At 40.9% G+C, this 22,203-nt stretch overlaps 3 protein-coding genes across 3 annotated transcripts; 1 reads left to right on the top strand and 2 right to left on the bottom strand.

Moving 5' to 3' along the window:
* Window positions 1-754: 754 nt before the first annotated feature.
* On the bottom strand, window positions 755-5,858 carry mlf2 (myeloid leukemia factor 2). The gene is made up of 8 exons (XM_022756672.1): window positions 5,544-5,858; window positions 3,601-3,709; window positions 3,444-3,479; window positions 3,040-3,093; window positions 2,801-2,929; window positions 2,324-2,483; window positions 1,866-2,081; window positions 755-1,244 (listed from the first exon to the last, which is right to left on the bottom strand). Exons 1-7 carry the CDS (start codon window positions 5,585-5,587, stop codon window positions 1,870-1,872), a joined length of 744 nt encoding a protein of 247 aa, XP_022612393.1. The 5' UTR covers window positions 5,588-5,858; the 3' UTR covers window positions 755-1,244; window positions 1,866-1,869.
* Window positions 5,859-7,791: 1,933 nt separating this feature from the next.
* LOC111230104 (cell division control protein 42 homolog) lies at window positions 7,792-12,118 on the top strand. Its single transcript, XM_022756688.1, has 6 exons — window positions 7,792-7,870; window positions 9,815-9,919; window positions 10,044-10,116; window positions 10,225-10,334; window positions 10,725-10,922; window positions 11,046-12,118. The coding sequence occupies exons 2-6, from the start codon at window positions 9,815-9,817 to the stop codon at window positions 11,133-11,135; spliced, it is 576 nt and encodes a 191-aa protein (XP_022612409.1). The 5' UTR covers window positions 7,792-7,870; the 3' UTR covers window positions 11,136-12,118.
* A 1,483-nt stretch (window positions 12,119-13,601) lies between these two features.
* LOC111230085 (protein Wnt-4-like) lies at window positions 13,602-16,046 on the bottom strand. The gene is made up of 8 exons (XM_022756661.1): window positions 15,958-16,046; window positions 15,441-15,594; window positions 15,197-15,281; window positions 14,943-15,074; window positions 14,423-14,565; window positions 14,174-14,314; window positions 13,873-14,035; window positions 13,602-13,771 (listed from the first exon to the last, which is right to left on the bottom strand). The coding sequence occupies exons 1-8, from the start codon at window positions 16,044-16,046 to the stop codon at window positions 13,602-13,604; spliced, it is 1,077 nt and encodes a 358-aa protein (XP_022612382.1).
* Between the last annotated feature and the right edge of the window lie 6,157 nt (window positions 16,047-22,203).

Raw genomic sequence — 22,203 nt, 5'->3', positions numbered from 1 at the left:
ACTGTTATGCTACTGAAAAGTAAGGGGTTTGTTGTTAAAATGGAAACAAACATCCGTGCACTTTAGATGTGGATGACAGGCAGAAGATATCAAAACAAAGCAACAATGAGGAGGATACGTCTCAGCAAAGACAGACGCACACAACAAGCTGCCTCGTCTGGGAACTTTAGAGATCTAATGATGGGGATTAAAGCAGACAAGAAGACAGGTAGACAGGTGTGAGGAGCAGTACATGCTGGAGGGGAAGGGGGGGGGGTGCATTTAAAAATAGTCGTGGATGTAATTAAAGAAGCAGCGAGCACAGAAGGAGGCAGGCAGGAAGGCAGGGAGCCTGCTATGGGAGCGATTTGTCAAAAGAGAATGGGTTTTCATTGGCTCCACTGGTGTGCTCCATCTGTGTGTCACATGACCTACAGACATGGTGGCACAGGGAACAGGGAAATGTACAAATGCACATATATTGGGGGGGGGGTTAAATGCATGGCTGATTTGTCTGTTCAAATAAACTACAGCATCACAGTCACAGATTTATACACTCCAAAGAACTGAGAAAGGTCAACACATTTTATGAGGGAGCAAGGCGTAAAAAGGAAGCATAGATTTACAGATTTAGCTGCATATATTCATGGCTTTGAAGCTGTATTTTGTGTGAATCAATTAAAAAAAAAAAAAAAAAAAAAACACTCCATAATATAAGACATGCAACCTCAAACACAACCACAGCAGAGACACATTTGCAATTATCTAACAATGTTTAATGAACTTTTATTTAGTTAGATTAATTAGTTAACAGTATACAATTCAATTCACCGACACACTAGTGTCTTCACAAACATAAAATGGACTGTACAGCAGATGTACTGTATACTGTAGCACTTTAGTGCAGTGGGCAAAAACACGTCAAGTTTTGAGAATGAGTATATATAAAGTGAGTGTAGTTATACCCATGTTTGCACAAGGGTTCCACTTTGTGTGTGTGTGTGTGTGTGTGTGTGTGTGTGTGTGTGTGTGTGTGTATGTAACAGTAGAGAAGTTGAACTGTAAATGTAACTATCAAGTGTGTGGGGTTTTGTTGTGTGTATATGTGTGTAATATGTTGTTTATGTATAGACAGTCCAGTCATATCAAACATTTACGACGGGCAGTTGTGACGATCATCAACTTCCGTCTTCAGCGTGGTTCACAGCATCGGGGGAAATGTTCCCTCAACTCCTTCCATCTGGTCGCCTCGTCAAGTGTGACACCTGCAGGAGCAGCCGACCAAAGCCACAGCGTTTATTACAACTAATCACAAAAGACAGACAGGCAGATGGAATCAACAGAGCTTTCATCGAACAACTGAGGATTCTGGTTTAGCCCAACACGAACCATGGCTGTTAATTCAAATCAGTGGTCCTACATGACATGTCAAACAATTTCCAATTTAGAGATTTGGTGACAGGATCAAATATTTAGGGACAATTTATCACAGCTGTTAAAAACCTTATCTGCAGGTTTTTGCCGCGCTGGGGCAGTAGAGATGGATGTCATGAGGCGATGACCTGCATATTTTCTTCTCTTGCTTTTACATCGTAGTGATATTATTCACCAGACATTCGCCATACATACTGACACTGATACCGCTCAATGAGATGCAGTTTTTTTAGACCTTTATCACACAATGTAACATGCAATAAACCTGCAAGATCACTGTTTTCATGCAGAGACCCTGGTGTCACTTCATGTGCTTGTTTTCAGGGTAAAAACTGACAAATAAAATGGAACCTGTAGCATTATCAATATTTGCCATTTCTGCCTGTATATTCTATATACCAACACAATATATATATGATTAAGCTCAACTCGTCCTTTAATACCTCTCTTACCTTCTCACCAGTCGTAACGGGGGCGGGTTTGGGGCTGACGGTGTCTGGGGGACTCATGCCGATAACCTGGTGGGGGTGTTGAGCTAGGAGGGGCAGTAAGAGCCAGTTGCTGACCTCCTGCCCGTCGATCTCGGCCGTATTCCAGCCCCCGGGCGTTCGGGGGAACGTATCTTCCAGCCTCCCTCCTCCACTCCTCATCAAACGCTGCAGCCTCAGCTAGCAGGGATGGAGGGGAGGGTGGTAAGTAACACATAAAAAAAGATATCTCAGGTAATCGCGGCATTATTCACCTTTAATAAATAACATTACTTTTGTTTCTTGTTAAGCTGGAGGATTTCTTGTACTTCCTTTGTGTTAAACTCCAAGAATAAGAAATGTAATTCTCGTTGAAATTCAAACTTTAGCTACAAACAGCTGAAACAATCATAAAAATGATCTTTTCTACCCCAGTGACTCACTCTCATCAAGATTAATGAAGTCTTGCCGTTCTTCACGATCTCCTGTGCGGCGATTTCGTGAACGCTCCATTATGTGTGCACGAGCCCCGATGTGGTGGCCGATGGCGAGACGCTCAAAGCCGCTCTCGCTGTCCCTCATTGACTGCCGCGTCTCACGGATCTGAGGTGAAAAGTGACAGGCAACTCAGTTTACTAAAACAAGCAGGATGCTCTGCACTCTGCATGAACTCCGTCTGAAATGTTTGTATGACAACTATGATATTTATACTGTACATGATGTGTTTATTGTCACTACAAGTACTGATCATTTAATGTGTTAATGAGGCCAGAAAGCCAAAGTCATACCTGGACTAGAAAAGGATGAAGACCCCATGTAAATGGGTAAAATAATCAGGTCTACTTGTAATGCACTAACAAGCACTCCCTACCTGTACTGTTAGCATTTTAACACCTGTGAGCTATTTAAATCATTCTCACCCCTCCAGGGCCTCTTCTCGTTTCGCTGGTCTGCTGATAAACTTTAGGAGCCCCTGTGTCTGACGAGGAATAGGAGATCACTGTTGAAGAGGAAAACGTCTGACAGTTTGGTGTACCTGACATTCTTTCCTAGTAGAGAAAAAAAAAAACAGGAGCGTGAGATGGAGCACTGTTCAGATACATATGTCAGTCATGAGGGTAATTACTTTGTTTATTTGAGAATGTTTGACAGAACTCACCATGTTTTCCATCATTTCTCCCATCATGCCAAACATATCCATGAATCCACCACCCTGAAAAAAATTAATTAAAAAGGAGATCTTTTGAAATTCTCATTTGATGAAACATCGAGAACAACTTCATGTGAAATTTTATCTAAACCCTACAGGGAGCTTTATTAAATCCTTATCCTTGCCCTGTTGATCATAACCCTGAATATCTCTGAAGGTTCTCAGTCATCCAGTTCATGGTATTTCTAAGTTCTATATGAAGGCAAGTGGACTTGCCTGAAGTTTGTCTTCGTATTGCACTTAAAAAACCCTGAATATCTGTATACTGCTTTTCCCGAACAAGACTGTACTTTCTACAATCTTGTTCTGCAGAAAGTCTTTTAACGAAAGAGGTCAAAGACATAACTACTCACCATTCCCATCATGCCGAAGGGGGCCAGAGGACCAGCCTAGGAGAAAGCGTGCAATAATTGTAAAATCAAAAAAGTATAAAAGAAAAAAAAAAATAAACTACCGTGAACGATACAGAAAAACACAAGAGTAAAATCCATCAAAAGAGCAGCATGTTACCTGTCTACGTGGTGCACGATGCGGCTGCATCTGAGGGGCAAGCGCAAATGGGTCCATGCCAAATGGGCTAAACAGGCTCATTTGCTGCCTGTGAGCTGCAAATGGATCCCTAGAAGAAATCAGAAATATCTATGACATTTTGGGATTTTTTTTTCTGTGTGAATAGACTGTGAGTGTAGCTGTGTAAACTACACTCACATAGGTCAAGGAAAGCTGAAAATGATACAGGGAGAGAAGCTTGTCAAATTTATCAAGGACAGGATGTAACAGATCATCTGGACAAGGGGTCTCTCTACATCCTCTTGCCTGTGAGCCCAGTTTCAGACCCGGTAATTATTACATTGCAATGGCATTATTTAATTTTGAGTATGGGATACTCTTGATGTTGTTTTGTTTTCAGAAGCGTGGAAGGAATTTCAGAATGACTCACAATAGTGGCAATATATCCTTTCTGATCTAATTATTATTCATCTTTAAAGCTTTAATGCAAGTTTCTCAAAATTAAAACACAATATGTTGTACAACTCTTTTCTAACACACCATGCTTTATTTTCAGCTACGTTCCCTTCATCACGACAAATGCCAATAACTCCTAGATGGTGCATAAATGATTAGTCAATCCATTGATTAGTTAGCTGACACAAAATTAATCCACAATTAAGACACTTGATGAACGTATTTGAATCATTTTTCAAGCAAAAAACAAAATGTGTGGATCGGCTAGTTTTCTCAGATTTTTATCTTTTTGGGTTTTTTTTATTTCGGCCCTAGTCTCAAAAATCTCCTGTAACCCGGTCTGCATATCAAACCATCCAGTCTAACAACCTGAACCAATATTGCAAAATAGTGATTTTAATTTGGATTCACTTTTTGTTTTGACATTATAAACGTTATGAACAATGCTTCTAATTGTGACAACACTGCACAGCCCACAGTTCTCCCAACTAGGACCAGCAATAGTTTACTGGAATTGAATTAATTATATCTGCTCTAACATAGCAAAGGTTTATTAACCACAGTTACTTAACCAGTTTTAATCAGCTCTTATGAATGAAGGCTCTTTAGATGTTTAGATTCCTATGCATCACACCATACCAACAGGGAGTCATCTGACCAGTCCCAAATTCATTCTGCAGCATGACAACAAGCCCAAACATAAAGCCAGAGTCATAAAGAACTATGTTCAGTGACAAGAAGAACAACGAGTCATGAAGACATGAAACGACAGAAGACACTGAGACAGCGTCTCCAAGTTCTCCAAGATGCTTGGAACAACCTACCTGGCAAATAATTTAAACTGTGCAACTGCAAGAACTGGTGTCGTTTTAAAGGCAAAGGGTGGTCACACTGAATATTGATTTTATTTAGTTTTTTTATGTTTACTTTACTTTGTATGAAATTAGCTGATAAATAAAAACAATTCATGGCATTATTTTTGAGAGCTTCTTCACTTTACTCTTAGTGCCTAAAAGTAGTGTACTGTATGTAGTATTTAGTAAAGTGTAGGGTAATCTACAGCAATTTTCACTTCCATGCATTTGCCATTTGTGGGAATGCACTAATGTAAAGATGTCAGCACGCTAGGCTGGAGAAGACTGGAAAACTGCCATTAATTAAACCTGCAAAAGCCTTAACGTGGCTGCAACGAATATGATAGGAGCTGCAACGTTATTTGGGAAGCAACAGGAAGCTATACGAGTAGTGATCATTTGATATTTTAACTACTCGATCAACCAAATGCTGCTGAGCTCTGACAGCTTTTTTGTTATTGTCTATCCAATATGGTGGACCACCGTAGGCCCAGAGAGCTGGCTAGAGTAACGAGAGGTACCTGCTTCAAGCCACCGGGAAAAAAATATTATTTTGCGAACCAAGACGTACGTTTCGTAAAACACACAGAGAGAAGAGCGTTTAAATAAAATGTAATAAATGCCAGCACTTACATCATGTAGGGGTCGTCATCAACGTCATTCAAGAACCGAAACATGCTAGGTGATTTAACTCAGCTGGCTGATGGTAGCCAGCTAGCTAGGTAAACAGTCGTGTTTTTCAAGGATGAAGCAGAATAACGGAATCAAAACTCTGGTCAGGCTGAAATGGAGGACCTTTAGCTAGCTCCGTCACGGAAGTACTAAATCCCCGCTAGTGTTTACCAAAGCGACAGATAGCTCAGAGTCTTAGTAGATAGTAAATTCCAGAAACCTGGACCAAACATGAAAACGGAAGTCAGTCCTCTGACAAAGAGAAGCAACACTGCTATCAAGTTAGCATCAGAGCTAACAACTGTGATTTCTTGTCGCTTTATTTTTCAAAATAAAGTATTTCATTTCCTCTGAGGTTTTCATAACAATGTTCTTTCATAATTTCACTATTAAGTCTGTGAAATACTTTTAACCAAAATAACATTATATTATATTATATTATATTATATTATATTATATTATATTATGTGCAGAGTGGAGGTGCAGTGGAAAGGGCTATAGCTAGTTATAACCAGAGTCTGAAAACAAAACTGACAACCTTTTTGGTTATGAGAGGCTGCCCACAGAACAAAACTGGACTCTCTCTGTATGAGATACTTACTGGGTGTCCTATGCAGATGACAAACACCCCTTTTCCTCAATATAGGTTGATTTTGACAGGGATGGATGATAACATGTCAACATATTGTTGTGCACTTAACCATGCATTGAAGCGTATCTTCCCTAAGGTAAGAGCTGCCCTTCCTGAGCCTACATCAGCACAACTCTACAACATCCAGCCTGGAGAGTGGGTTGTGATCTCACAAGGAAACACTGACAGCAGCCCTGTTGGATAGGATCATACGATGTGCTGTTGACGACCCCAATTGCCATCCAGATAGCTGAAATGGACATGTGGATCCATGCATCCCAGTGCAAATCTTTTCCCAGTGATGCCTCTTCTGACAAAATCAGAGCTCCCTAACCTATAGGGAATTGATGAGGAACTCCGCTGTAAAATCTTGATGCAGTTTTTGTCATTGGATTGGTCAACACAGTTGTTGTAGTCCAATCCTGGTTACCAGGTCAACAACAAGAGGACAGCTGCTCCTACAAATACAAGAGCCTGGAACAAATGGACTCCAAAAGTCCTCATATATTCACAACACCCACACTGCCAACTGATTTACTTGCATTCATCAGTCAAACTGATGTCATTTATACTGATACTTTTTTTTTCTTTTTTTTTTTTTTTTTTACAGTTTATCATTGTTTCTCTCACTCTGAAAGAAATTTTCTTTTTTGGCTGGACTGCAACAGCAGGGCCAGCCATAATCGCAATGTTGCTGATTGACTGAGTGAGTAAGTGATCATAATTTCACCACTGGTCGACCACGTGCCACTTGAGTTTGATTTTCCCCAGTTCCCTTGAAGAACTCGTTTCTGTTTGTCCACTTTAACAGGAGAGTTAAACTGAGTTTGGTTCATTTAAAAAGGACTGGATGTGAAAACACTCTTCTGTCATTTTAACTTTCTCTCTCAGTGATCATAAATTAAATACAGCCAAAATTGCACAATGTTACAATTGCACAGCTGTTGTCTTTAACTTATGTGTTTGGTGACTATTTCATTGTTCAGTTGTCTGACAACAGAAATAGAAAAAACATGTAAATGAGAACAACTTTACTGGGAATTTGGCTGTATTAAAATATTGTATAGCCTATGTGGGCACAGGGAGGAGAAGAGAAGCAAACAGATAAAAGTCTGAAACCGACTGACACTAGGCAGAATGCAAATATCCAACAACATGGTCCTGCCATAAACTAGGTTATGACCTGTTTCAAGAGACATTCTCATGGTTATGGATGTTGACAAAGGATCATTGATAATTGCCATTTGTTTTGTTTTGTTTTGTTTGTACCTACAGTGCACGTCAATCAAATGTTCAGTAGGAATTTAGCAACTTCATCTTTATAAAACTATGAACACAGTGTGAAGGGCTGGTCTATTAGTTAAATATCAGAGCTTATTATAAAAAAAAACAAAAATCCAAAAACACATTGAACACCACACTTTGCAGGATTGAGCAAATAGTTAGATAGATAGATAGATAGATAGATAGATAGATAGATAGATAGATAGATAGATAGATAGATAGATAGATAGATAGATATGTCTTCTGTCCAGCAGGGGACGGTGTTTCTATTCTTCAGCTGGGACTGAGACTCGTCTTGTCCACGGCTGCGCTCAAAGTAATTCGACCCTCAAACCCGGATGTAACCAACGCCTAACCTGCCTGAAGAAAAACGGTGAGTACAGTTAGAAAAACAGCCTAAATTAACTAATTCTGCTTAATTAGACTATGGGACACATGTAGAAGAGTGTCCTGAACAATATAAAGTATCTACAGAAAGGAAGCGCATGTTTACTGGATTTATAAATCCGCGTTAAAGAGGTAAAGTTTCCAGAGCTTGATTTAGAGTTGGCTAACAGAAGTCTGGTTAATGAAGTTGTCATAACTGTCACCGCTAGTAGAGCGATTATTTTCTTGTGTTTTTTGTACCGGATTGGGCCGGAGTTAGTTTAGTAAGTGAGGTAACTGAGACACGAGTTTGACGGTTGACAGACACTGTAACACGTTATCAATCTGAGATAATACAGTCACTTAATAACCACAATCAGGCTCAGTGCTTACTGCTCGTTTTATGTCGATTATAACTAATAAGTTTTCCCTGTTTGTGCTCAAAGTTTCAGCAGTTTTCAGCTCTCAGTTTATCCGATGAGCTGCTTATTTAGCGGAAGTGTTTGCGAGTAACCGTCTCTAAATGACACACGGCAAATAGGCCGTCGTTTTGTGTGTGTGTGTGTTTTTTTTTCCTTCTTTAACATCTTTGGTATGTAACATATGCGGAAGTGATTCACTTTCATCAATAAACTTTTGCAGGCACATGTAATAACAAGCCTAGTACGACTGATGTGAAGGTTTTTCTTATTTCTTCCGCTGTGCTTATCTCTCAGTCACTGAGAACTGAGAGAAACAGCACACAGCGGGAATAATAAAATCACCAACACTATATCTTAGCTGAATCGTCAGAAACTCCCAAGGATTCTTTACTTCCAGTTTTTCCACTGATTTCCGAGTTTCTGTTTTATATCATTGTAAACTGAGTAAATGTGGGTTTGGGGCTGTTGTTCAGAACAAAACAAGCAAGTGGTGATCTCACATTGAGCTGTGGAAAAGTATGATGGAAATTTCATCTTCATTTTTTTGACAATGATTAATTATGAAACTACAGTGGATTTTAACAGGTGTTGTTCAGGTTTTTCTTTATTTTATTCACCTCAATGAGGGTGGGCTGAATGACAGAAACAGCTCTCTGTGTAATACATAAAGGATCATACAGTTGAGTCAATATCTCTTTAAAACAGTTTCAGCAAAAACTCAATTAGAGCTTTCATGAAGGTTTGATTTACTGCAGGACTGCTGGATTAGATTGCATTTGTTTTGGCAACTGAGTGTAAGATCATAAGGTGTTATGTATGTAAAATTATTAAATGAAAAATATTTTGTAACTTTAGCTCTCAAATTAATGTAGTACATAAAAAAATACATCTAAGAACCATTTTAATGTTGTGGCTGGGCCAAATGGAGCTTAATATGTTATTATATTAGTAAAGGCTTTTTGTTATTATTAGCAAAACCTATTTACTACTTACATATATATTATTAGGGCTGCAGCTAACAACTATGTAGTCATATCAATTCATCTTCTGATTACATTTTTCAATTAGCCTAATTGTTTTGTTTAAAATGACCTTAATCATTTTTTTTGTTACAATTTTGACATCTTCAGGTCTCTTGTTTTTCTTGCTAGAAACTACAAATACTTGACAAAAAAGACAGATGATTATTTGATTATCAGGAGTTTAGTAAAGTTGTAGTATGAAGTAGGAGAAAATGAAAATACTCGATTAAAGAATAAGTACTTGAAACTGCACGTGTATACAGCACTTGAATAAATGTACCACTGCTCCATACAAAATATTTCCCTCATCAGTCTGTTGCTTCTAATGTTGCCCGGTCTGTTGATGTAAATGTGCCTCCATTCTTCATGCTGAGTCATTTACTGTATATGAAACCATGGTTAACACTATTAAGTATTTCGAGTGCTTGTGTGTTACTTCCGCTCCCTGATCTACTGTATTTGCGCAACACTCTTGTGATGTTTCCTATTTTCTGTCTTTGCTTGTAGATGCAGACTATAAAATGTGTGGTGGTAGGAGACGGTGCAGTAGGAAAGACCTGCTTACTGATCTCCTACACAACCAACAAGTTCCCCTCAGAATATGTGCCTACGGTAAGAACAATCAATACACACTGAGTCATGTTAAAAAAAAAAAAAGTGCTGTGCGTTTCCTCATGGTTGAAATACGGTGTAATCAGATTTGCCAAATAATTTTTCTTTTTTTGTGTGCTCACAGGTTTTTGACAATTATGCAGTGACAGTGATGATCGGGGGAGAGCCCTATACACTCGGCCTTTTTGACACAGCGGGTAACTCGAATGTCTTTGGAAATCTCTCGTTTTCTCTCTCATTTCTGTCATTCTGAAACTGATAGAAAAACTTTCCTGCTCTTCTGGTTTTGTGATTGTTGCTCTCAGGTCAGGAGGATTATGACAGGCTGCGTCCTCTCAGCTATCCACAGACAGATGTGTTCCTTGTATGTTTCTCTGTCGTCTCCCCCTCATCTTTTGAAAACGTCAAAGAGAAGGTCAGTTTTTTTTAATCATGTTTTTTCACTGATTGGGCTGAAGCTGGAGCAGATATGATACTGTACTGATACCTAAAAGATCATTTTATCACCTGTCACACTGAGAAATAGATAGATAATAAAATCCTTTAATAAACAAGCCAAAGTTTTCAAATTCAATATTTTTGAAACAGAAATAATAGTAAAACCATATAAAATTGGCAGAATTGTGTAAATCAGGACTTATCTGATCAAAGAGTAAGTAAACAACATTACAAATCTGACCAGACATTTAATGCCAGCCATATTTCGTTTAACAACAAAGAATATTAAGGATTGATACCCAGTCCTAGACATGACCGGGAAAGAAGAAAATATGAATTTAATGTTTTTGTTGTTTTTCTTTTTCAGTGGGTTCCTGAGATTTCTCACCACTGCCCACGCACACCCTTCCTGTTAGTGGGCACACAGGTGGACCTGCGGGAAGACAGCAACACGATCGAGAAGCTGGCGAAGAACAAACAGCGCCCCCTATACCCTGAGAGCGGGGAGAAGCTGGCGCGTGAGCTCAAGGCTGTAAAATACGTGGAGTGCTCTGCTCTGACACAGGTGTGGGACAAGTTTTCACCACACTTTTAAAGTGAAAGCAGCATATTTGGTAAAACGGGCATTAATGACAGCAAAAAAATTTCTCTCTAACTCTTGTTTTCTCTCTTCTTCTTCTACGACCAGCGAGGGCTTAAGAATGTGTTTGACGAGGCCATCCTGGCAGCCTTGGAGCCTCCAGAGACCAAAACCAAGAGAAAGTGCGTCCTGCTATAGATGAACAACGACAAAGAGAGACGTAATGGTGTAAGAAAATAGGTGGGGTGAATCAAAACATCAGAAAGATCAATGGCCAATATGAAAAAAGGACAAAACAAAAGGGGAAGGGAGGTACAATGCCATTGAGACTTATTCTAATACACGTGTACACTGATTGTGCCTTCAAAATAAACTTTGAAAGAGGCTGAGGCAGCAAAACTTCAGCATGCAGTAAATGCAGTAAGTGTCACCTAACTCCTTTTCTGAAAGCTTTTAAAAATTGCAGTGTTCTCTACAAATGTTCAGGTGGGGCGGGCCCCCCCTGCCTGTCACTGTTGCTCCATTTAAAGAAAAAAAAAAAAAAAAAGAAGAAGAAGAAATATTCATTTATATAGTTGCCTTTGGCCTCCTCTGTGTTTTGCTTCTTGCAATCAATCGGGGCTTTTAAACCCAATGTGGGGAAATATAAACAGGGAAACACTTTAGTTACATTTAACATTAAGTTTTTAGAGAACTTTGTTTTGTACATTTAAAGGGGCAACTTAATGTTAAGTGGTACTTTATTTGCTTTCTTTTCTGACCCTGATGAAAGCACAAGAGATTTATTATCACTCCAGACAAAGGTAGCTGTTTGAAATGATTTTCTTCCAACTCCCATTGACATTTGCGGGAGGCCAAGTGCATTTTCACCAATTTCCCTTCTCAAGGTGACTTATGAATTTCTATTTTATTCTCCTTTTGTGTATATTGTATTAATTCTGTGACTCTGTTTTGGGAAATTTAGTTATTCATTTTGAAACTTGACTTTTTATTTTATCCAGATTTTTTTTTTTTTTTCATCGCTAGACTACCAACTTTGAGTGATTGATAATATAACAAATTAAGTTGTAATATTTTCAATAGATCTTAATCTCGATAGAGATTGAGATGATAACCTTTGCTAGTAGATTTCTGGGTGTTTGTAATCACAGGATATTTTTAATAAAAATGGTTTAATGACATTGGAAGTAGCCATTGTTATGTATGTTCGAGTGAGAATGCCACCTGCACAACAAATCATAAGAGAGATCATTTTAGCTGTTGATGGTCCGATGAACGACTAGTTATGTTTATGTCAGTGTTTTTGACTTGAACGTTCTGTGTATTCTTGATGTGCTGAATACATTCCCTTTTCATAAAGGAAAACCAATCTTTTATATTTTGAAACCTTCATTCTTCACATCAACAAGCTGTCTACTTCTCTGCCTTTTGGCAGTGCATTGCAAGGTGACTCAGTCCGTGTTTCATGGCTTGCATGCACTATACACTCACTGTATGGCTTTTTGCACATGGCAGGAGTGTATATGATATAAGGCTTGGATAACGGTTCCCCAGTGATACACATTAACATCCTTGTGGGTCTATGGAGAGAAGGGTATTATGGGTAACCACTGATTGCAGGGGCACATCCCCAAATCTCAACAATGTGTTGTGCAGATCTGGGTGTCAATCACACTGTCTAATACAATTCCTATCGGAAAGGGGGTTGAAACAGAAAGGGGGAAAAAAAAACAATGTAAAAATTTGTATAAATATAGCAGAATCAGCCTCTTAAAATGCCTTCTGGAAATGTATTTTCCAGCCTTAAAACAGAGACCCGCTCTTTAAAACATTGCTCCTAGTGCCTCTAGTGGTCAAAAACTTCACAGGGTACCTTTATCTTTGCAGCTAACTCATGCGCCTTAGTCGAGAATTTCAAGCGAAACATCTTGAACATGTCTGGCTAATAAGAAACTCAAGAAACATCTGTTGGATAAAACTACTGTATTTATTAGATTTCTTGATCAAACCTAAAAAGACTGCTTGTGCAGGGGCACAGAAGAGATGACAGTGAGGGACAAAACACAAGACAGACACTGGTGTAAGTAGAAGTTATTCTTGCTGTTTGAGATGTCACTGCTGGAGGCTGAAGTGAAGATACGCAAATAAATAAACCAGAATAGAGAAGAAAACATAAATAGAGTAAATCTTTCAACGACCTGCTAGTCTATCATACAATGCAAATAGTTTGCATCAAACAAAAATAGTGCTGCAATGTTTTCTGTGTTAGTTCTGGTTAAGTTCAGCTTCAAAAGCTTTGTCAGTTCAATGTGAGAGTAGCTGTTCAATGCAAGTATGTTTGTGTTCATGTGTGCATGCGTAAGGCACAAACCACTTGTCCGTGTTGAATAAGGTCAAGAAAGGTGGAAGTGATTTTCGTTTGTGGCTTACTCGCTGCTGATGCTTTGTCATCGTTCTTTGTTTTTGTATGTGCTCTAACTTTGCAGTTTTTACAACAGGATTAACTCTAGCTTCGCTGCTCCGAGATGAGAGTTAGTTAAACCTACTTTTGGCCAACATGTACGATAGTTTGGTGTCTGTGTTGTCCTTATTCCGTCTTTGTGTTCCAAAGTGTCTGTCTGGTGGTTTGTTCAGGTCAGTTAGTTTGGTCTTGTTTGGGCCGTCTTACACTCTGCAGGTGTGAATAGTGACTGTGTTCTTGCACTGCTGGCAGCGGACTGAGCAGCACCAGGAGAACTTGCAGGAGCAGCGTTGCACCACCTCAGCCCGTCCCGCTCTGTACCCTGGCCCGCAGCACACCAGCTCACAGCCGTCTGGTGCCAGCCGAGAAGTTCCTGGAGTGTGTTTTAGAAAAGAGGAGCATCACTTTCTGTAATTGATTTGATTTGTAAGTTTGGTTATTTTCCTCTGAGATACATCCTGCCGTCAATCTTACCGTTACATCTCCTACCAGCAGTCCCAGGGATACCGTTGTCAGGGTCGAGATGGCAGAAATCTGGAGAGGGCGCAAGGTACACAAGGTCTCTGGCAGCAGGGGGTTTGACCTGGGGGTCACGGGGGAGCAGGGCTGTCCTGGATCCTATGCGAGTCAGGCGGACCTAAGAGAAGGATGATGTTGAAGGACAGATTGTGGATATTTTCAAAGTTTCAGATAAAGTATCTGCATCGATGACTTCTTCACGTGTTCGTCTGCTAAGCTAAGGAATATGAAACAAGCAGAAGGTGTAGTCTGATACCTCTGTGGCTCCATCAAAGCGTTCCTTGAGCACAACGCCGACGCGCCTGAATGGAGGCATGACCTTCCAGCAAGTCCTCAACTCACAAGAGCCAGAGACACCATGACACTTACACTCCACCTGCATGTTGTGAAGGATGGCCTGAGGATGACAGGATAGTGAATATGAGTGGAGCAGATTGTCACTACATTCTCACAGATTTTAGAGCTGGAAATGAACAACAGTTTGTGAAAAAGTGCTGCCACCAACCTTTCGACCAGCCTCGTTGTTATGGAGATTCATAAGCGGTCGTCCTGCTGACAGCCCCTTGGCTCGTTCTGGTTCATCCACAAATGTCTGGGAGAAAGCCACACCATAGGACAGGTTGTCACTGCACCCAGACCACTGGAAACCTGTGGTGGGACAGAAAAACAGTAGTGTGGAAAACTGGAGCCTTGGAACTATTTCACGTGACGTTTTCAAGTTGAAAGTGGATGACTGGTAAATGGAAAATCCACATTGGATCACATAAAGCAGAAGCAACGCTACACTGCTCTCTGTGGTTTCAGTCTTTCATAGATATTGCCACAATCCAGTTGGTAATGTTGTTTTGTCTGAGACAGCTGATGGTGATGTCACTCACCGGAGCGTGGACTTAAATGTTACATAGGTAAGTTTCAACCAGCAGAAAACAGTGAGGCAGTAGTTTTATGCTCTGTCGGTCTGTCGGTCCGTGTGACTCAGTGTGGATTTACCCGTTCCATTTTCATGCAACAGAATCCAAGCTCACCCTCGGGGCTGACCCCCCTGACCTTCCTGTCACAGCCACACCTCTCCAGCTCCCCGCGGGTGCAGGCTCGGGTCACCGCCACTGCCACAGCTGCGGAGGACAAAGCATGCACAAAGGCCGCCTCACGAGTGCCTGAATTTAAAATAGAGCACAGGATGCAGAAATCCTGATTCTGAAGTGCGTGTGAGAGTCGCTCAATGTTTAGATTTTTCAGGAGGTAATTCTGCATGACATAAGTTCGGCAGCGAGCATACCTTGGTTCATGACTCTGCCAAATACATTGATCCCACGTGGGGTGGTGGAACAGTTCCAACGGCGATTCCTGAACTGGTGCTGGCACTGCGTTACACAGTGACATGCAAAACAGACAAAAAGGGGGCTCTTAACAGCTCCACTGCACCGATTGTAACAACAACATGTATATGAGACAAAAAATAATCACATAATGATGATGCGTGCAGGTCATGACCCCTGAGACTATTTGCTCTCTGACCATACCTCTTCTATGACCATCTCTGCCGCTTTGCGTACGGACTCCATGACCTCCCCCCGTGCCCTGCACACCCCCACCTGCCCTGGGGTCAGCCCCCTCAGCCGTGCACATGGGGCAGCACCGGACACAGGCCTGGAGCGAGGCAGCCTCGCCAGGGAGCTGGGGCAGAAAAATGGGGAAAGGTATAGTGACTCACAGCAGATTTGGAGGGCAAAAAAAGGAAGATGTATAATTAAGTAGAGGGAGGGGGGAGAAAGAAGAGGAAGAGCAGAGAGGGGACAAAAAGGATGAAGAGGTAACGAGTTTTAGAGAGGACAGAAACAAGGGCAGGACCGGGCGAAGAAGACAGAGAAGGCACAGTGAAGGCAAAGAGAAAGAAAAGAGAAAAGGTCACCAGGACTGAGACAAAGAAAGAGAGGGGAGCAACTGAAAGAGATTTAGAGACATGTCACCATCTTTTAAAAGTTATAGCATGACAAACAAACTCCCTCTTTCTCTTCCTCCCTCGCACGCTAGACTTACAGCCAGTTGGTTGCCATGGTGGGGTGGGTTGCCCATAGCAACAGGAGGAGGAGTGGTGCCGTGAGATTGACAGTGGAGACAGTTGGCATCAGACTGTCTGTCTGTCTGTCCGTCTCCGTGCGTCAGGCTGGGTCTTTGGACAGCACGCTGCCCGTCTCCACAGTTGAAGTGATCTGTCCGTCTGTGTGTCTGGTGTTGGTTTATGTTTCTGGTCCAGGGTCTGGGGATGATCCCCTCATATCTGTTGAAATGACAAATTAACAGATTAGTGACAAATCCACTGCTGAATTTGTTAATCATCCAATTCTATAAGACATTTTTAATAATCTTCAGTTAAACAATTCCTTATTAATATATCAGTGTTTCAGTTTATGTGAGTTGCTGTGCAGCTTTAAAAGTTGCAATATGAGACAAAACATTTTCCAAGACTCTACAGGCTGTTTATCATTCAGTTTTGGTATACAACCAAAAGTTTTTTCTCCTGCAATTCCCAGTCAAAATGTCTTTCCAGTTTGCCACAGTAACACTGATTCTTACCAGTTCATAGTCCTGTGATATCCAGTTATTCTTCCCTTTTGTTTGACCAAATTTTGTCCAAATTTTAGTCAGCAAAGTCGTTCATCAGTTTCTTCTGTCAGTGACGGCAAAAGCATGCTCACAAGAGGGTTTTACGAACTACAAGTAAAACTCATCCTTTTATAATTCAAAAATTAATCCTCATCTCCAATTTAATTGGACAAATTTAAAAAAAAATCTACCCCCAGAAACAAATCTTAAAATCCAGAAGTGCTAATAAAAGCCTAATAACATTGTGTCCGCAGGTACTTGGTTCAGTCCCAGGAAAACAAATGCGTCCATTCCAGGTTGAAACAGCAAGAATGTGTGAGAGCAAGGAGATGGGAGTGATGGGTTATAAAGGAGGTAGAGAGTGAGGGTGGGAGAGAGAGGACAGGCGTGATCCTGGGTGTGGAGTGATGCCGAGGGAGGAGGAGGCTTTGAAAAAGTATAATAGTTGTACTACGTAAGTATTTAGAGTGCATGTATGCCCTATGTGTTTGTTTAGCATGAGACCTAAAATCTGAGCCTGTGCTGGAGACACAGGGCTGCAGTCTTCAAAATGATTATCACAAATGCATTAATGTGTCCCATTATTTCCTCGTGTGTGTATGCATGCTTATGTGTATCTTCTGGAGTGCTTTAGCTACAGAGAAACTCGACACAGAGAGCACAAATTCCAGCCTTTTGTTCCTTTTACTGAAAGTATTGTATATTGAGTATTGATCCATGAGATGTCCTGCAAGATGCTCACATCAAAAACAATGACAAAGCATTTCTGTTTCCACTTATAAGCATATGCATGTGAGAAAGTGTCTTACCTAATGTTTAATTTTCCCAAACTTTGTTGCTCATTTTACGAGTCCCCCCCTCCCCTTCCACTATCTCCCCTGCATTTGCCCTCTCGTTCTCCCTCTCTCCCACTCCCCATATTGTCTTAGAAGAAGGGGTGACATTTAGACAAGGGGAAGAAAACACACTGCCGACAAATATTGGAACTGAGGCAAATAAATCACGAGATAGGAGGGAAAGCAGGGCACAAGGAAGAGAGCGGATGGGTGTTACACCGGGGTTAGGAAAAAGTAGCGAAGAATAACAAAGCAAGTTTGTGAAACATAAATTTGAGGGGAAAAAAATGGAATGACTTTATGTGTGTGGATTTAATGTTTGAGAAAAGACCCTAAAATACTATTTACTTATTCATTTATGCTGTAGTGTAACATTGAGGAACAGACAGCATAACATAAACTATACTGCATGATTTTTTTATTCACTGCAAATCCCTTGCACAGTATGAGAATAATTATTCGGTTTAAGTTTACTTTTTAACAGTGTACTTGGTAGTTTTCCCTCCTTTAGTCTTGTACAGCCAGTAATGTAATGTCATAGCCCTTGCATAAAAGGTAAGCAAACAAACTGTTATTCCAGCTTTCTTGTCCACTAATATAGTTAAAGAATTTCTATAATTTAAAACGGTTAAATATGTGATTTAAATGTTGCTTATACACATAATTGCACATTAATTCCACGACAGTCTAGGAAGAAGTTATCTGGCTATGTGCTACTGTTTGGTAGCTACTTTGCTAAACTAGGTTAGTTAGCTTTTAGCAAGATAGTTAATCTGGTGTTATGTTTTTTTTCTACATTATGATTATATTGAGCTTGTGCCTTATTCATGGAGTTTAACAAATTCAGTTACTAAGATGCTGAAGTATCAAAATACATTTTTCAATTACAGGTGATAAAAAGTGGGAACATTAGCTTTAGCTAAGCTGTAGCTATATTGCCAGCAGGCTTTAACTAGCTTTTGCCTTCTGCAGCTTACATGTTATTTTGTTTCAAAAACTGCACATTTCTATACAACGTTATGATTTTTTACTAGATGATTCTGATGCTAATTCAATTTTGAACAAATTTTAGTTACTGGATTTTGGCTTTGTTACTTTTATGATGTTTTTATCCATGGTTATTTTATGGGTATATCTTGTATCCTTTGTAATTTGCATCGGTTGATTAGGATGGGACCACTGTAATTTCCATAATTTTATGGATATATTGAACCTTGAAGACTTTTTATTTTAAATCTCAAAGGTCATCAAAGTGAAAAAAAGATTGTGCTTCAGTCTTGTCACACCTGATGAGACAAACTTATTTATTGCTCAGTCCCAGTCCAGGATTTGGTGGCCAATTTACCTGAACCCTTTGACACCCAGTTCCTCAGTAAATGGTCACCCCATCCCCACACCCTCTCTCTCTCTCTCTCTCTCTCTCTATCTCTCTCTCTCTCTCTCTCTCTCTCTCTCACACTCACACAAACACACACACACACTCACACACTCTTTCCTCTGTCTATATCTGTAAAGACAGGTTCCTTCTAGGCCCCCTTCCCTCCTTTTTTGTCCTCCTCATGTCGTATTCCTCCTTTGTGTCCCCTGTTTCTCCAAGTGACGTCTTCCGCTGTCTCCCACAGCAACGCCATGGTGATGAGCTGGCCACTGTCATGTCCGGCGCCTCTGTTATGCTCATCGCTTCACCCCTCTCTCGTAAATAACTTGCCCTCTTTTTTTTTTTATCTTTATCTTTCCCCCATTTTGTGGACATTTTATCATGCTGAAATGGTCTGGTACTGATTGACTGTAGCCAGGTTGCAGAGCCCAAAGAGATGCTTGTTAAAGCGTCAGCATGACATATACATAGAGATGACTTGCATTCCCTCACTTATAGTGGGGGGTGGAAGCAGACTTTGAGAGACTGTGAGGTGGGGCAACTGAACTGGTCTTACTTTGTCCACTGATGCTGACCATGGGATGTAGGATTGGCCTCATTCAAAGATGATTGCCTCAGGGTAACTCTGGACTTTGTGAACACATCCCCCCCAAGGTCATTATGAGATAGAAGTGTGACCCACCACCTTTCTCCTTCATTTGCTTTGGTACTTCTCTGCACTTGAGGGCTACCTGTCTCAGCAGTCTGAGTGCGGATGGAATAATCATATCAGGCAGAAACATGACTGCCGTGCATGAGCACGCTCACATTGCTCAGGCATCTCTGCCAACAAAGAGCCGAATGCACTGCTGTGTATGAATGTGTGCGGAGCGTGTGCATGAATATTATGGGATGGCGGGCGGTGGTGTTGTCAGGCAGGGAAGTGGGGGCGGCAGAGTGGGCGGTGAGCTGTGTGCACATGGGGGGAGGGGGCAGAGGGAATGGACGACCCATGAATATTATGGAGTGATGGTGGTGCTGTGGGGTGGAGGGGGGTGGCATGGGAGGTGTATAGTGTGTGTGAGGTGGAAAGATAGCTGTGCATATGGGATAGAAGGAGAAGGAGGAGGTGTTGGTGACGGCGTTGCACGTGAGCTCATGTGTACGCGCATACATGCATGTGTAAGGGGCATTCAAGCGATAGTAACAGACAACGGCCAGACATAGGCCTTTGTTGCTATGCGATCTGCATGTACCGTACTGTGGGGAATATTGCAGAGTGGCCGTTGGAGTGGAGGAAGCAGTGGAAGGCCTCTGCACTCCCATTTTGACTGTTCCTGCCCTATTCATGCAGAATCCAATCTCTGGTGGAATCTTTGTTTCTATGAACATGAAAAGAGCAAAATGAATACAGTTTATGTATGAAACACTCTTTTTCACGAACCATAAAGCCACTTCTGGCCTTCAGAGAGCAAAGCACAGACACACAAGGCAGAAGGTTTGCTCTGCAGAGGAAGTTAATGATTACAACCATGTTTAACAGTGAAGAAATTAGAAATATCATCCCCACTGCACACTGTTTTATCATGTAAAATTAAAGTAAAATGAATAGTAATCCATGCTCATCAATCTCACTTACGCCTTAACAAGCAGCAGCCCACCACTGGGCCAGTCAGTCACAACAAACTCATAATGTGCAGCCAAACATTGTTCAAACAAGCTGAACTTTATTTTAAATTCTAGTAGAGATCCCCAGGTTTCTTTGCATACCAAACATGCCATGCTGAATTTTTGGATAAATGTTCATATAATTAAGCAAAAGGCATCTAAACTGATAAAGTGGTACAGCTGCTCAGTATAAACATCATGAAGCTTCAATAAAGAGCTGAATGATATGTAAATAATAATAAAAAACATTTCTGTAAGTTTGTGGGTCACATTATTGTTCATAACCAAATCAGACTCAGTGTGAAGAAGTGCAATTCAGAGAGCTGGAAATGAGCGAGTGTCCTTCCCAGTGCATCAGTAAGTATGTTTGTAGAATGATGTAGAAACATTTCAAATAGGACTTGTTGCACATTCAAGTGCTTTTGCTTTTTTCAGAGTTTTAGATACAATATAAAGCCTGCAGCACCAGAACCAAGTGGAGAAGTATGCAGTTGCAGCTGGCATGAGTTGGATATTTTTAATGAACTTCTAGTATCATTGAAAAAGCCATTTTATCACGTGGTCATGGTTACTACTTTAATAGGTCTCATGTGCAGCAGCTCATGTATTGTTTACTGTTTTTCAAACAGAACTTGAAGGCTGCAATTTGTGTGTTTTCATGAATCAATTTTAGCACTTCAGAGAAACTTACTCACTCGTGACCTGCATCCAGCAGCATCAGAACAAGATACTAGTATGATGTACACCCGCAAGGACTGGAGGCCTCAGCCTATTTCAGGTATACTGAGCAGGGGTACAAGTATCATTTCTGCACATACCCAAATCTGATTCAGCGTGATAAAGAATTCAGAGAGGATAAATCAGTGTGTCTTTCACACAGTGTATCAGTTAGTGTCTATTCAGAATGATTGAACACACATTTGGCCTTCAAGTGCTGCTTTTACGCTGTTATTTGGACTTGTTGCACATTCAAGTGCTTTTACTTTGAAACAGTGGTAAGAACAAAAAAGAGCCTGCTGGGGCAAAAGCATAATTCGGCATTTGCCTATTTTAAAAGATTTCATAAAGTAAGCAACATAGTGCCACAATGTGCTGCAGCACCAGGGCCAAGCAGACACATGTGCAGTGGTAGCGAGCATGTAATGGATGTTTGACTTAATTCTTTTGTACAGTATAATTGCCATTTGTAGTTGATGTGGTTTCTATGTGCTAAGATCCTCAAAAGTCAAATCTTGGCAGGAAGTGTTCACAGTTATATTTACTGTTTTGATAGGTCTCCAATTTGCAGAAGCTCAAGTCTTATTTACTGCATTACAGTCGTCATTTTGAAGGCAACAGCTTGTGTGTTTTTATGAATCAAGTTGCTCACTTTTGACCTGCATCCCACAACATCAGACCAAGTGGTACCAGTATGATGCTCACCTGCCATCAATCTTGTGCACTGGAACACCTGTTGACCTCTGTTGCACTTGAAGGACTTGATCATAGATGATGTGGTGACCGTCTTCTTGGTCAACGAGATGCGTGTGGTGCAGTGTAGCTGTTGTAACAGCACTATGATGAGGCCTCAGCCTACACCAGGGATGCTGGGCAGGGCTACAGCAGCATCAAAGTATTTGACACACATCCAGTCCTGTTACACCCCCGAGCTCAGCAGGCCTGTTTGACCTGAACACAGCACTACTGGCGTGTAGTCTACCTGTGTGCGGATCACACAAGAATAAAAGTGAAGGCTCTTTGACTTCTTGGAGTAGTCATGCCCACTCTCAGGTGGGTGATCAGTGACTATTATGGTCTGTCACCAGTGGACTTGAGCTC

This window comes from Seriola dumerili, unplaced genomic scaffold (assembly GCF_002260705.1).
Source record: "Seriola dumerili isolate Sdu_G_001 unplaced genomic scaffold, Sdu_1.0 BDQW01000258.1, whole genome shotgun sequence".
NCBI classification, from domain to species: Eukaryota; Metazoa; Chordata; class Actinopteri; order Carangiformes; family Carangidae; genus Seriola; species Seriola dumerili.
Note: the sequence above shows the minus strand (reverse complement) of the source record. Positions and strands in the feature narration are given on the sequence as shown.